The following is a 15,421-nucleotide window of genomic DNA, read 5'->3' as shown; positions in this document are numbered from 1 at the left end:
ACACCCAGATGGCTGAGACACCCCTGGTTTGCTCTCCTCTCCGACACGTTGTCAGGTCAGCCGTGGCAGCTTCCGCTGCACAAGGACCTCCTGAGCCAAGCAGAAGGGTTATTATGGCACCCGAACCCAGTCCAGCTCCAATTCTAGGTCTGGACGTTGAACGGAGCCGTCTATTCAGACAAGGTTTTCCAGATGAACTAGTAGAAACAGTACTGTCTGCTAGGGCGCCGAGCACTAGAGCCCAGTACTCATATAAATGTTAAGTTTTCCAAGACTGGTGCCTTGCCTAAGGTCACAATCCTGTGACCTGCCCAATTGAGACGATATTAACCTTCTTACAACACTTGCTTGACGCAGGAAAATCAGCGTCCACTTTGAAGGTATACCTAGCAGGAATATCAGTGTGCCATGACAAGATTGACTTGTTGTCCCCTGGAGCACATTTCCTGTCAGTGCAATTTCTTAAAGGAGCTCGGAGGCTTCGTCCTCCCATGAAAAGTATGGTTCCCAAGTAGGATCTACAACTGGTACAGCAGACCCTTATGGGTCCCCCATTCGAGCCCATGGCGTCAGCAGAACTTCACCCTGTTCATTGAAGGTGACATTTTTAATAGTCATTACGTCTGCCAGACGAGTAAGTGAGCTTCATGCGCTGTCCATTGATGACACATGCATGGCTTTTATGGGAAATGACTCGCGGATAACATTAAGAACAAATCCATCCTTTTTGTCAAAGGTGGTATCCTCATTCCATATTAACCAATCAGTGGTTTTGAAAACTTTCAGACCTTCCCCGCACGAGTCAGAGGAGGACCATAGACAGCACATGCTATGCCCAGTTCGGGCTCTGCACTGTTATCTGGATAGGATGGCCTCCTGGAAGCAGTCAAACCAGCTGTTTGCCTGCTGTGGGTCCCGCTCTAGAGGTCAAGCCCTATTGAAGCAACATCTAGTGCACTGAATGGCAGATGCAATACGCTTGGTATATGAACAGATGGACTCCCTGTTACCAGGGGACATTACGGCCCATTCTACCAGGGGCCAGGCAACTTCGTGGGCTTTCTTTCATGGCGCCTCCTTAGATGAGTTATGCAATGCTCCTACATGGACAGGTAGTCTGACATTTGTGCGATTTTACCACCTTGATGTTGCAAACCGAGCAAGACCATCTCTGGCCTCTAGGGTGTTGCAGGCGGCATGCCCTTAGGCCTCATGTAAGCTCTGAGGCTATCGCCGTGGGGCTGTACTGTCGGTAATCTGGAGCCACTACAGCTTTGGTACAGCTTTCCCATTCGGTAATGGTTGTCATTCAATTGAAAGGGAACATTAGATTATTACTATAACCCTGGTTCCCTGAAAGAGAATGACCTTGATAGGGAAGCTTTTTTATATATGCTCATTGATTGACGGTCATCGAGGCTCTTTCCCATTCGGTAATGGTTGTCATTCTCTTTCAAGGAACCAGGGTTATGGTAATAACCTCATGTTTTATTTACTTACATCCATGGCAGTCAAACGGCTGGAAAATACTTCCATTGTACAGCAGTATGTTCAACAGCAATAACTCCATACAGCATCATACGAACAGTCTTCAGTTTAACTATGACTTATATCTTCTTAAATTCTTATACAGTTACAACTGCACCAGGGCCGAAGCATGGCAAGCCTTGTGGTATTTCGCAGGTCCCTGATGAGGACAAGTCAGCGTTGCTTGATGCATCAATATCCCCTGACCATACCTTTGGACCAGCGGTAGAGGACTTGCTGCAGCACTCTCACTGAGAACACAAGGCATCTCGGCAGGTAGTAGAAATGCTCCCTTCCTGTATTGTGGTACAGGAGAGAACGAGACACTGTTTTCCACCCGTGACTCACACAGTGACTCGGACGGTTCCGATCCCCACTGCCTCACGTGATGACCTGAGGCTCCGCCTTCAGGCTTCCGCAGCAGCTAACAGCCGGGCCTACCTGAAACAATGGGAGGACGTGCAATTCCAACACAGCAGCGATCTCGGAGGTAGTTCCAACACCACCCCAGGCAGCCCCTACAGCTGGCTCTGCATCAGTCTCTGCAGGATCCCTGAAGGCTTGTGGCTCAGGTGCACTTGCACCTCAGATGCTTGGGTGCTCGCCACCATACACACCGGTTATGTACACCATCGCATTCTCCAGTGTGTCCGGCTGGATGACTGGTTTACTACTGTGGATTTAAAGTACACGTTTTTTACCTATTCATTCCATGCACAGGAAATATCTTTGTGTGGAAGGGTGGTGGGTAATTCACTTGACACACTCACAGGTGTCCGATTTTATTTTCTTTTTGCAACAATTTATTTTAACCCGCAGAGGGCATTGCTGTCCATGGCCTGAATACTGCCAACAGTAAACAGGACCACGCATTTACCAATTCAGGTACAGAGTCCAGTGCACATGCAAGTGCTCAAAATAATAATGAGAACTAAAGGCAAAACAAAAAGGGAAAATACAACACAGTAACAAAACTACAAAATAAAGGTGCTACACTCTGCAGCGTTACCCCGAGCGTCGCTAACCGCACGGCCCGGGTCTCCAGCCTACACGGCTGTGTTCCCTCCACCTATACACACTCAGGGTCTATCCAGGGATTCCCTGATCACTAAAATCCTTCTCTTCTCTTTCGGTTATTTTTTTTCCTTCCTCTTTTTAATTAATGATCTGTTTTGTTTTATTTCTTTTATCCGACTGTACTCGGTCCGGCTGAAAAGCTTCCTCCAGCTCGCCCACTCAGTTCGTTTCCGAGGGGGCAGACCCGAGGGAACCCCAGAGCGTCATTATGTTAGTGCAGCAACCCCCCAAAGCCCGCCCCTCAGAAACTCAGAGAGGGGGAAAACCCATATACCCTCTTTCCCACCTCTCCGTGTCAATGTTGTGACTGACAGGCGGATATTGTAGGGCTGCTGCCCTCTTCCCGCAGCACTATGAATGCACCCAGAGAGTCAGTGCAGGTCTCCCTTGTTACACTCTGCTTCACTTTTTAAGGAAGTGTGTTTGAGTTTTCCGTGCTGCCATTCGGCCTCTCCTTAGCCCCCCGCACATTTTCAAAGTACGTGGATGCCATCCTAGCCCCTTGCGGCTGCAGGGCATCAGGGTATTGAATTACCTAGGCAACGGGTTGCATGTCCCCAGTCGCAGGAAGGGACAGTGGTCCATTATGGCAATAGTGACAGAGCATCTATCGAGGCTGGGTCTCACCATCAATGATGTCAAAAGCCATTTAATTCTGGTGCAATGTACAGTTTACCTGGGCCTCCGGCTGGCCTCCATTACAATGCGAGTCTATCTGTCAGATGACAGAGTGGCTGCGATTCAAAATTTCCTACCCCTGTTTCAACAGGGGGTGATAGTACTTTTGGTGTTGTGTCAGAAGTTGCTGGGTCTGATGGCCACAGCTTCACCAGCCCTCCAGCTGGAGTTATTTCATATGCGCCGGCTTCAGGTATGGCTCAAGGCTTTCCAGCTACATCCCAAATGTGACAGACACCGTCAGTGAATTGCGTATGCTGGGAAGCTCTATGCTCTGGAGGTGAGCCTCTCACATGCGTGAAGTGTAAGGATGGGGGTAATTCACAGCTGTCAGGTGGTGACGACAAACTCATCCAAATCAGTCTGGGCCGGCAGAGGAATCCGCGGGTCCTGGTCAGGCCATTGGACATCCCTGCACATAAATGCGCTGGAGTTGTGAGTGGTTCATCACTCTTGTATGTAATCCTACTAATACTGTTGCTCCCGGATTTCCTACAGAAAGTACAGAGAGAAGAGGTGACAGTTCTCCTGGATGCCCCCAGGTGGCCCAGGATAATCAGGTTTTTAAACCTTTGCCAGCTGCTGCAAGGCCAGCCCTGGGAGATTCGGCTGCACCTGGATCTCAGTCAGGCGAGAGGCATCCTCTGGCACTCAGAACTGGGCATACTCCAACTGTGGGTCTAGCACCTGAACAGGACCGTCTGTCCACCTTAAGGCTCTCAGAAGCAGTTGTCAGTACACTGCAGAATGCTAGGGCCTCCTCCATAAGGTAGTTATATGCCTACAAGTGGAGGTATTTTCAAAATTGGTGTAGGACCAGAGGTCATGACCCCATCTATTGACCTATAGCAATTATTTACAGTTTCTGCAAGATCTGCTAGAGGTTGGTAGGTATGCTGAAAGTGTATCTAGCAACTATATCTGCAGGCTGTGTCCCCACTGACTGATATACTTTCCCAAAAGTATTGATATACTTTCCCAAAAGTATTGTTGTTGGTCGTCTTCGAATTGAAAGGGATCGTTAGCTTATGGATGTAACCCTGGTTCCCTGAAAGACAAGACAACCAACAAACTTGCGAGGTCACATCGGTCGCTTTCGTTGGTTTGATGCAAAAGAGGATGTGAGCTCTGCGGAGAGACTTCTTATTCCCTCAGCAGGCGGGACTGAGGATGTCACTTCCCGGAGGGGCCTATCGGCAGCTCTGACATAAAATGCTCAGTAAATACCTGACCTGTGGCAGGCATATCCCAAAAGTATTGTTGTTGGTTGTCTTCTCTTTCAGGAAACCGTTTTTATATTTATCGCTTAGTTACTAAATAACAGGAAGAAAAGGGAAATACAACAAATGAAGCTTAATTATGACTGCACTGCAGCTCATATTATGTGAAAGAAACAACCTAGGGCCCATTTCACAAAAGTCATGCGAGATGCTTGCAATGAGGTTGCGAGGACGCAGGGGTGTTTCATAAAGCACTTCGCAAGTGCCGTCACTTGCACTCACTCTTTTGCGACCTACGATGAGTGAAATTACTATCTCGGTAATCAATTTTAAGGGTCAGTGACCGATTAGGTAAATACACAATGGCAAGGTTGCAAAGGAAAGCAATTTTTTTAAAAGAAAAAAAATGATACAATTATTGAAATGGCTGCTCAACACAAATCCATTCTAGTTGGCAAGTTTTTAGTCATAAAGAAAAAAAGTTGCAGATTACTGATGCAGTAAACACTGTTGGGGAGGAGCAAAGAACAGTAGCCGAAATAAAAAATTGATAGATCTAGCGAGCAGAATGAAATTAAAAGAAGGGAAAAGAAGGGAGATTAAATAGTTTTCAAGTTGATTGAGGAAAAACAAAATACCTCACTGTTAACAGAGACGTGGAGCTGTGTAGAACTGACTGGCTGTGGTTCTATAAATACATACATATATACATAAGGAAAGTCCTTCTTCAGCTGTGTAGAAAAAGTCAACACAGTGCAGCAAATGTTTTTAAAGAAAAAAAGTGTACTAATCTGTGTTTACCTGTATTTTTCTTTCTACACAGCTGAAAAAGGGCTTTTGGTCGAAACTTATACCGCCATCTAAGCACACTGACTACCTTGAGAATTTTAATAGTCTTTATTAGGGGGCATGCCTGATATTCAAGCTGTGTTTTGCCTAATTATTTAAATGTGTGAAGTAATAACATGGAGGTGGCTGTTGCAACAAAGCTTTGTTATTGTTGTGTTGAACTGTAGCCGAGATGGACGGAAGAAAGTGCTTTTTGTTTTCCGTGACTTGGGGATCTAGCGGGTTTCTTTTAGTTTTTATCTAGTGAGAAGGGAGGCGCTTGCCATTATTTCCCTTACTTGAGTTTGGTCCATTTTATTTATTTGTATCAAGTTTACATATTATTTAACTTATTTATTGTATACATATAATTTTGTTTGTATTATTATTATTATTATTATTTATTATTATTATTATTATTATTATTATTATTATTATTATTATTATTATTATATAAATATTATTAATTGCATAATAATTGCTGAATGGCATTGTCACCAGTTTAAAGCAAGGCAATCTGCACATTAATGCTATCATCATACTGAATAAATCAGTACTTTTTGTATATGATTGTATTTAATAAATAAATGTTTTTACAACTTAACCTTGCCTCAGTTACTGTTATTTGTCACCCACATAACTTTGGGTTAAATATCATTAAATACTGTGATAAGTGAGAGCGGTGTAGTCAGTGTCCAAACAGTTACGTTTCCCATAAATACCGTGTCTTTAGTTAAATAAACAAAAAGATCTACCCCTCTACCAGCAATGGTACTGGGGGGGAACACGGCTTGTTTGCATACCAAAACAAAAGCAACACTGCACAATAATCCCCACTCCAACTGTCCCGTGCACGAAAGTGTGGTTTTAATCCGCAGGGTGGTGCTGGTGTCGTGTGGTGAGGGTAGTACTCTGGTAATGCGGGCTGGCTCTGTACTCCTCCTCTGCAACAACAAAAAAAACAAAAAAAACAACACGTAACAAAAGAAAACGCAAAACTTCGGCTGGTGGTTACGTTCTCAGCGCAAGGCAGTGTACCGACGTAGCTGCTTCCCCTTTGTACCCATACACTCCTCCCTGCAAACAACCCGTTGCCATAGTTTGTCTAATAGAGGGCCGTCCCGCAACTGTTTGTAATGGAGTTGTTCCTGGTACTTGCAACTACGCGCCCTTCCTAATATGGCCACCTTCCGGTTTCCACCTACCATCAAGGCGGTCCATCTAGGAGGCAGCGTACCATCGTCCTTACACGGCGTCCTTTCTCGTTGGGAGGGAGATTTACAACATTGATTCTTTCCTATATATATATATATATATATATGGGGGGGGTTTATAAAATACAGACAAGTTCATATTGTCATTCGAATTTTGGAATCAGCAATGTCTCAGCCCTGCGAAAGTTTTATGAAACACAATTTTCTATTATGAGGTGCTCACGATTGAAAATTGTCACAAATCATTTTCGTGAAATGGGCCCCTGAATGTCAATCCTCTAGATTTTTTTTTTTATTTTTATTTAATTTGATTTTAGAATGAACGTTGTATGTTGTAGAAGTAATTACCATTCAATACTGATTAACTGTCGTCTTGGCTAGCAGAGCATTCAGCTTTCTAGTCACTTTTCGCGCGCATGGGAGTCTACTGAGCTACATAATCAAATTGGATACGAAAAGGCCAGCTTAAATCAGAAGTGTCTACGTTACCTTGATTAATTGGTGATAACCCATGTCTCTGCATTTGCATACTGGGTAAATTATCTTGATTAACTGATGATAGCCAGTGTCTATGCATTCACAGACATCCCCTCTGCCTGTAATATGACCTAAATATCCTCATGTTGTATACAATATGTATTAGTGAAACGTACATGCAGTTTATGATACAAACTGGAAATGTATGCATTTGAGTGGTTATTTATTATTTATTTATTTATGTTGTAATAACCGAAAATAACAGATTTCGCCAAACAATAATAAAAACTGACCCCCCCCCCCCCAAACTATAGAAAACAAATAAAACCAAAAATGTGTTTATACATGCAGTTCCCATAAATTATAATGAATTTGAATTGTATATTAAAAAATGAAATTGACTTGATTCACCAGCAGAAGAAAGGAATCCTCTGTTCTAACAAGACCTCTGTGTCCGATTCCGTTATATTTAAAACACATTTTAAAAGCACTGTATGTTATCTGTTAAGGCTGAACTAATCAAATACATAAACAGTTTTAAGTTTATCCTTCTATGCACTCAACTCAACCAGTTTTCAACAACTGAGTTGGTTTATTTCCCTAAAAGTATAATCAGCTGCTGGAACACAAACTTTCTCCCTTACTGAAGCTTTCTTTAGCTATTTATGCTCCTTCTACAGTACTACCTGCAGTAGCAAGACAACAATGTAAACAAAGGGAAAAACATGTATATTAGTGTGGCAAACTGGTTTGCAGTGCACAGGTGTAGGGGTGATGCAGTGCTCAAGACAATGACAAACAACAAAGTACTGGTGAAATGGTGGTTTATTTATAATCCAAAGTCTGATGACAACAGTAAAGAAATGGAGGGCTCAGTTCAATAAGCACAGGGTTCAGTCCCAAAATAATAAACACGGTATTAAACACACACACAAAACATAGACACGGTCATAAATCCAGACTGAGTGCTGTAGTGCTCATGGTGAAATACAGTTTACTCGTGCATAGTGTTGAAGCATTGTCTGGTCTTGGGCTGGCCTGTAGCGACAGCTCCTGATCATGTCTAATAAATAACAGTTACAATAGTACAATTAGACAATACAAACAAAGAAAACACCCACAGTTATTTTTCACTCCTTCTTCAATGGTTCTCTCTTAATCATTACAAAGGAACAGATCACCTAGCCACGTCCCCTTTTGTAGCATCAGGTACGCCCCCTTCATTAGCGAGTGCAACTGTTTCTCCTCCAATCCACGGTCGCTACATTGTTTTTCCTCTGGAGCGATGACTTGGTGTACCATAGCTCTGCCCACCTAACCCTCAGAATGATTTGTCTGACTATCCAGTCCGGGGCACTCTGAGGGAGATTTATAACCAAGATTCATTTTTTCTCTGTCACAATAAGGCAATCCCCTTAAATATGTAAAAACTACTTTTTAGGATTGAGTTCAAGGTTATGTTGTTTTGTATTAAGATTCAAAGTACGTATGGGCAAAACTTGTACGCAAATGAAAATAAGTGTTTTAACTTGCTTTAACATTGGCTATTTTTACAATAAAAACAATTAAAATATTTAAAAATAAAAATAATTATTAGAAGTGAAGTACATTTGTTTTAAAATAGTTTCCATTTCCATAGTTTAAGTCTTTTCTCTCTTAAGGAACACAATCTAAGGCTTTATTGATTGAGCTACACGGAGAGTTCGATTTGCTGCTGAGATGTCTGTGGTTTTTATCAGCAACAGTTTGGAGTTATATATGTCTCGACTTTTTACTATATTTACAATTTATATTTCTAAATGTTTTGATATTCTTCTATGTAAAATTCTTGCATTGTCTGAAGTTACAAGCAATAGGAGTTTAAGTCTGACTTGTGTTAGTTTTCAACCTATTGTTTTAAGTTGGCCTCATTAGGATCTAATTCATTAATAAGTGTTGTTTATTTACCCTACTGTCATTAAAAATATTTATACTTATATTAAAATATTATTACTCACAGTACAACAAAATTACAGCAATCCCAATCCCAAAACAACAAACATTCCTAATTTAAACAATAATCTGATTTATGTGTGCAGTAATTAGAAATAGTATTACATTTTCTTGGTGAAAAAAAATATAACAGTAGATACATTACATTGGTTGTACCAGATAAGTGTTATTTGTTTAATAAAGGCTATAGGTTATAGGTCGTTGAATTCTACAATTCAATGACCTATAACAGGAGTCATAAGTTTCAATACTTCAAGCTATTCAAGTTAAGAGTTCATGTGAAGTGTTAGGGTAAAAATGCAGACAAAAACAGCACTTGAACATTAAAACTCTTTTAAGCTCTTCTGGAGCAAAAAATATAAACAACATTGTCATGAGTTATACAGAGCAGTCACCACTAATTGTTTTTTATATGACTTTATTTGTTATGACATTGCTGCCAACACCCTCATTTGATAGACACTTTGAGATCCAGCATTCTTGAAGACGCATTCCATACTGTTAAGCTATTCTCTTCACCATGACATTGTCGCTGCTGGATTCAATAGGCTAGTACATCGTTATGTGATTTATTCAATGAGTCCAAACACTTCTCTTCAATGTGATCTCAGCATAATGGTTTAAAATGTCAAGATCCTGAGATAATTTACCTAGTGATCACAACATAACACATATCTTAAGTTGACTTGATCACAGAGCCTACTCTATCTTTGTATGTTCTACTTGTGTGGTTTACAGTAACCAATATGTAGTATTAATGTAAATGCCGTCATAAAATAGTGTGCAAGAAACCTACTGAGATTTGGGGTGATAAGATGGCTGAACAGAATTACAATGGTCAGGCAGTCAGTAGGTTCATATTGAAACTTGGACAATGTTATGGTAACGGGATACCAGAATTCATGAATATGTTCTCTCATTTTTATTCTCTTAGTAAATTATGCCTTTCTTTTCATTTACTATTTGAATTACAATAGGAGAATATTATCTTTCTTGCAATACAGTGTCAACAAAATTGATTCAGTCATATATATATATATATATATATATATATATATATATATATATATATATATATATATATATAAAAGCTCAAAGAGCCAGCTGCCCAACGTTTCGATATGTTGTACCTATCTTTATCAAGGAAATATTTATATATATATAACATGGATAAAGGCTATATTTGCATCCTGAGCCATTCAAACAAAAGGCATAACAGCACAGTAGTGACGTCAAAAAGTAATAATTCTTCTAGAGGAAAATATACTTGAACTTTGACTTCTTCAACTCCATTAATGATCAACAAGATGAGAATATGTTAACAAAAAAAAAATATGTAAGGCTGGTACATTCGTATCTCAGAGAAACTGGAGAGGAACAGGAAATTAAAACAAGGTAAAGACAATCATCCAAATAAAGCTGAACCACTAACGGATAACCACACAGAATGTCTGTACAGCACTGAAACACTATGTTTAAAAAAAACCCAACTGTACTGCTGAACCTCGATTTCTTGCTGAACCTCGCCTTCTTTAATATTCACATCACAAGGTTATCCATGTATTATAAAAAATAATAGATGGGCCTCTTCAGTGAATTACAAGAAAACAATTCCATCTCGGGTTTCTGTGACAGTTTATAAATATATATTATATATATATATATATATATATATATATATATATAGATATATATATATATATATATATTACTATATATGACTTACCTATACGTAATTGATAAACGATATTGCATTACATATGTGTTCAATAACTAGATAGTTATTTACCATGCATACTATTCCAACAACATGGGTCTTCAAAAATGACCTCTAGAGGTGTGCAGTTGTCACCCTATGTATAAAATGACTTCCATTTACTAACTCAGTTGCAGGGTGGGCGTAAAGAACAGTTGGATCCACCCAGTATTCATTTTTAAAACCTTCACTTCAAATTAAATATTCCAAACTGGTAGATGCTTTGAATTGTTCATGTAATATACATTCCATCTTAAGCTTTATTTCAGTCTCTTTATAACTTTCAATAGTTATTGCAATCATAATGTATTAAACCATGTGGTGGTAAAGTGAAGAATTTTCGAGTAAAGGTGATTGTTAAATGGATGTTTGTTTCCCCTCAGCACCTCGCATTGCCACCCCCCTTGAGACAGTTGATGTTCTGGTGGAGCAGAACGCCACTTTTATATGTGAAGTGAAGTCATACCCTCAGGCAGATATTATCTGGAATCGCAATAACTTTCCAATTCGGTAAGATTTATCTTGAAATGTTTTCTTTTTTTAACAGCATTGTGACCTTTATACTATCTTATGTAGTTAAAGGACTTGAACCAAATACATTTTAAAAAATTTAGCAACATTATCATAAGTCCTCCATTTTCTGTTGAAGATACTTTTTGTATATGCACATATTTTAAAGACAACGCTATATCATTTTTTACAAAACTGCTGCTGCTTCTTGATACTTACTGTTTTGTAGGTGTTTCATGCAAACGGTCACTTTCTAGTAAGGGTTTTCTGTAGATTATTTACAACTTGATTATTATTATAAGGAAATCTAGGTTTTTATATTATTATTGATGTATTTAAATGCATTTCTAATCTTAATAATGGTTTATTATGTAGCATGGGTTTAATGCTTAAGTTTATTGTATTCGAAAAATATTAAATATAGAACCCTATAAAGGAATGTTTAGTTTTTTTAAGCACATTTTATAATTAAACAGTTTTCAGTTCATGAAACTGTTTTAGAATTTCTCAAAAAAACATTCCTTAAAACGATACTTAAAGTTTTGTAAATGGTCCTATAGAGAAATGAAAAAGGAGCAGAGCAGATTGCGATTTTACAATAAGATGTGATGATAAAAAACTAACAAGTTACGTTTAAAACATAGCAGTAAAATTAAGAACAGAAACTAAGAAAATAATTGAAAAGGCTGAGTTTTATAATTATATTGCTATTCCCCACCACTGCTACATATTCAATTCAGCCAAGCCTCCAAGAGACACATAGTCGTTATACTCAGCTTTTTTTAAAAGCTGAAGGTTAAATAGTTGCGACTTAACCAGGAAGCCAGGTGGTAGATCCTCTGAGGCAAACCATTTCCTGCTGCGGGTGCTACCTTTTCTGTGACAGACACAGCCACGTCATTAGTGTGCAGTAAGATCCAGGGTCATGGGAGTCCAACAAAGAAAGCAGACATAAAAAGGTATATCAGAATGTTGTCATGGGAGACCTATGCATACTGTTTCGAGAGGAGACATTCTATATGTATTGGCTCTTATTAATTTAGAGAGCATTGTCTTCAATTTCCATCTGTATGAAAACCACACCTTAACTGTAACAGCCCTAAAGGAATTTTTCACAGGTTTTTTTCAGTTATATTTTTTGTTTGACAAAAAAATTGCAAATTGCTAAAACATCATGCAGTTTTTACAAGAAGCAAATTATTTCATATTTTCTGCACCCTGTGTTGTTTGTGAACATCAGCTGAAAATCTCAACTTTTACCCGGGAGTGTTCATTGGGAGAAATTTCTCTAATGAGCATAATAGAGTATCCAAAAAATGCCCCCCGTTAAACAATGTTCTTACTCTGATTGAAATGAATGGCTATTGTTGGAAAAAAAAAAAAAAAAAAAAAAGCAGTGTTGCAGGTCGGAGCATAATCTGGATACACTATGCTGCTAAGAGAAATTCTGTTCTAAAAATATTAGAACTTTATTTTCAGCCGATTGAATAACCCTGCATGTATGAATAAAAATATCATCACAATACAATTTATTTCTTGTAGACACTGCAGGGTGATCTGTAACCTTTTCATGCTCGTCCGCATTTTAAGTGTAAGTAAGTGCTGCTTTGCAGCATTTACCAAGCTTTTCAGTGCATTATCATTCTTTCATTGCACTTTATTTTGTATGCAGTCAGGGATACCCCGGCTAACTCTAGAGATCTGTGTAAGTTATGTACCAAGAAATACAGTAACAACTGCAGCAAAAGTGAATAAACAATTTTGCTTCCTTTCCATATAGATCTTTTGATACTCGATATAGTATCAAAGAAAATGGTCAAATGTTAATAATTACAAATGTGAAAGATACCGACAATGGGGAGTACTGCTGTGTCGCCAGCAACATTGGAGGGTCTGCAGAAAGCTGTGGGGCTTTACAGGTGAAAATGAGTAAGTTAATTAACGTCTTGAATACTTTGACAAGGTTTTAACACCAATGAAGCGTTACAGTCCTTCCTTGCGTTTGCTTTTGGGGGCTTTTTTGTGGTGTGGTCTAAAGAACCTATAGCCACATGTTAAATCTGACCCCAAACAATACATTACAGTTGGGTATTTCTAAACCATTTGTAAATGTTGACACTGTTTAACCTTACCAATACATTTTTACATAACCCATATTGTGTTTACATACAGTTCCTTGTGCTGGCGTGGGGGATTTTTTTTTTTTTTTTGTGGCATCGTGGAACTATCCAGTGGATTAATAAGCACTGGTATTGTTTTATTTTTTGCTATGGGTTCACTGCAACAATTTGAACCATAAATAATGACTTAAAGACATATTTGTACAAAACTATCATTATTTATATGATACCGACATTAGAAAAACAAATTCAAGGCTATTATCATAAAAGTAAAATATTGCAGTGTCATGTGTAAAATGAAACCAGGCTCCACACAGGCAGTAATTCTGGGCTCGAATTCAGCAGTTTATTAGCACAGGACAAATAAAAAACAAAGGACCACTGTCTGCCGTGGACCACGCCAAAGTAAACCCAAATAATAAAACCCTATCTCCCTGTGCTATATTCCAGTCTATCTCTCGCTCTCACTCAGACAGCCTCCGGCTCTGTCTCTCGTTGTGTCACTCACTGTTCGGTTTCGTCTTCTCCTCGCACAACTCACTCTCTAACTTGCGCACACTCAGGCATGCACTCATATTTACCTCTTTACATTAAACAGCACCCTCCATCCGCCTTCACCAAACCCAGACAGGACATTCAGACCATACACATTTAAGACTTGAACGAAGCGAGTGACATGAAAAAAAAAAACAAATTACATAACTGTGTATTTCAATATGAGTGTCCATATTGCTGGGAAGAGATAGCATCTGTAGCAAGGCGACTTTACCACTGCTCTCCACAGTGACTTTTTCGCCCTTATCCATTGTCGCTGCACAGTAGCCAATCATAATAAAGCAGCAAATGTGGAGAGAGAAAAACTTATGTCTATCACAATCGCGTTGGAGAGAATGATGGCGTGGAAAAGCTGATAGTTACAGAACAAAACTATATAATTTTGCCCCTACCTTTTTACAACATAAATAAGTTCAAGCAGTAAAACAGTTTGTGTAACCATTGAGACGGGTTGTAAACTATAACTTTTATCAGAGCTTCATTTTGTGTTTCTTACGATCTCAAACCAGACCCCCTCATCAATTTTACTCACAAAGTGGTATAATGATTGCTTCGTAATACGTCAGTTTACCTAATTAAATAGTGAAACTTTCATTTGAGTTAATGCTAGTAGCTCTGTCACTGTTGACCAATCAATACGGTACTTTTTGGCAGTAGGTGCAGAGGAAACGTTGGGTACAAAAGTCTTTTCAAATTAGAAAAAAAACACGAAAAGCATTCACATGTTTCCATAGTTTGTTTTGCCCTGACACATTTTGGACCCAAATCCCACCTATGACCAAAGCATTATAACCATGAAATGCTTGGTACACAAAAGCACGTTGTCTCATTGAAGTGTGTAGCATAATGTACGAAGTCGCCACATCATTTTATCTAAGCATCATCAAAGAAATATGGTTTATATCAGGTTGCATAAATAGTCTTAAGATTTGCTAATATGAGCTTTAATGCCAATCACAAAAATTAGCAATATCCTGCTTTCCTAATGTAACATATAGTCATATAGATTATGTCGGCATAAGCAGTCTGTCTTCAGTGCGAAGCGTTTCCTTTGCCTATACAAGAGGCAAGTCACAACCTGATGTATTTATAATGGAACAATTTTAATAGCAGCCCCATCATGGGAGCCAAATGTGAGCCCATTTTTTTCTTTGAACTGATCAAAACAAATGTATTTTTTGACAATTCAAAATTAAGTGTTATAATCCGAGTTTAGCTCTTGAAGTTTAGGAAAGATTCACTAGAATAAAGAATGTTATTTTCATTGGAATTTAATCCACTTTGATAAAGTGATTCTTATTTATATCTCGGATCATACAAGCAGTTTCAGTATGTTATTTTCTACTGTAAATATTGAATGCCTAGTAGAGCTAAGTGGCTTTGGTTGAAACATAATGTACTCTACAGTATGAGGAAGACAAAATGTACTAAAAATAAAACTTTCCTAGTGAGGTGTATGAAGTGCCA

The 15,421-nt window shown here is 39.0% G+C and overlaps 1 protein-coding gene across 1 annotated transcript in view; it reads left to right on the top strand.

The window, feature by feature from the left end:
• The window catches only part of musk (muscle, skeletal, receptor tyrosine kinase), an 83,522-nt gene that overhangs the window by 19,585 nt on the left and 48,516 nt on the right, over positions 1–15,421 (top strand). Inside the window, exons 2-3 of the mRNA XM_041225702.1 lie at positions 11,153–11,279; positions 13,060–13,208. Of these exons, the coding sequence (XP_041081636.1) occupies positions 11,153–11,279; positions 13,060–13,208 (276 nt within the window). The remainder of the gene's footprint in view (positions 1–11,152; positions 11,280–13,059; positions 13,209–15,421) is intronic.

This window comes from Polyodon spathula, chromosome 2 (genome assembly GCF_017654505.1).
Source record: "Polyodon spathula isolate WHYD16114869_AA chromosome 2, ASM1765450v1, whole genome shotgun sequence".
Lineage (NCBI taxonomy): Eukaryota > Metazoa > Chordata > Actinopteri > Acipenseriformes > Polyodontidae > Polyodon > Polyodon spathula.
This window is presented reverse-complemented; position numbering and strand designations above follow the sequence as displayed.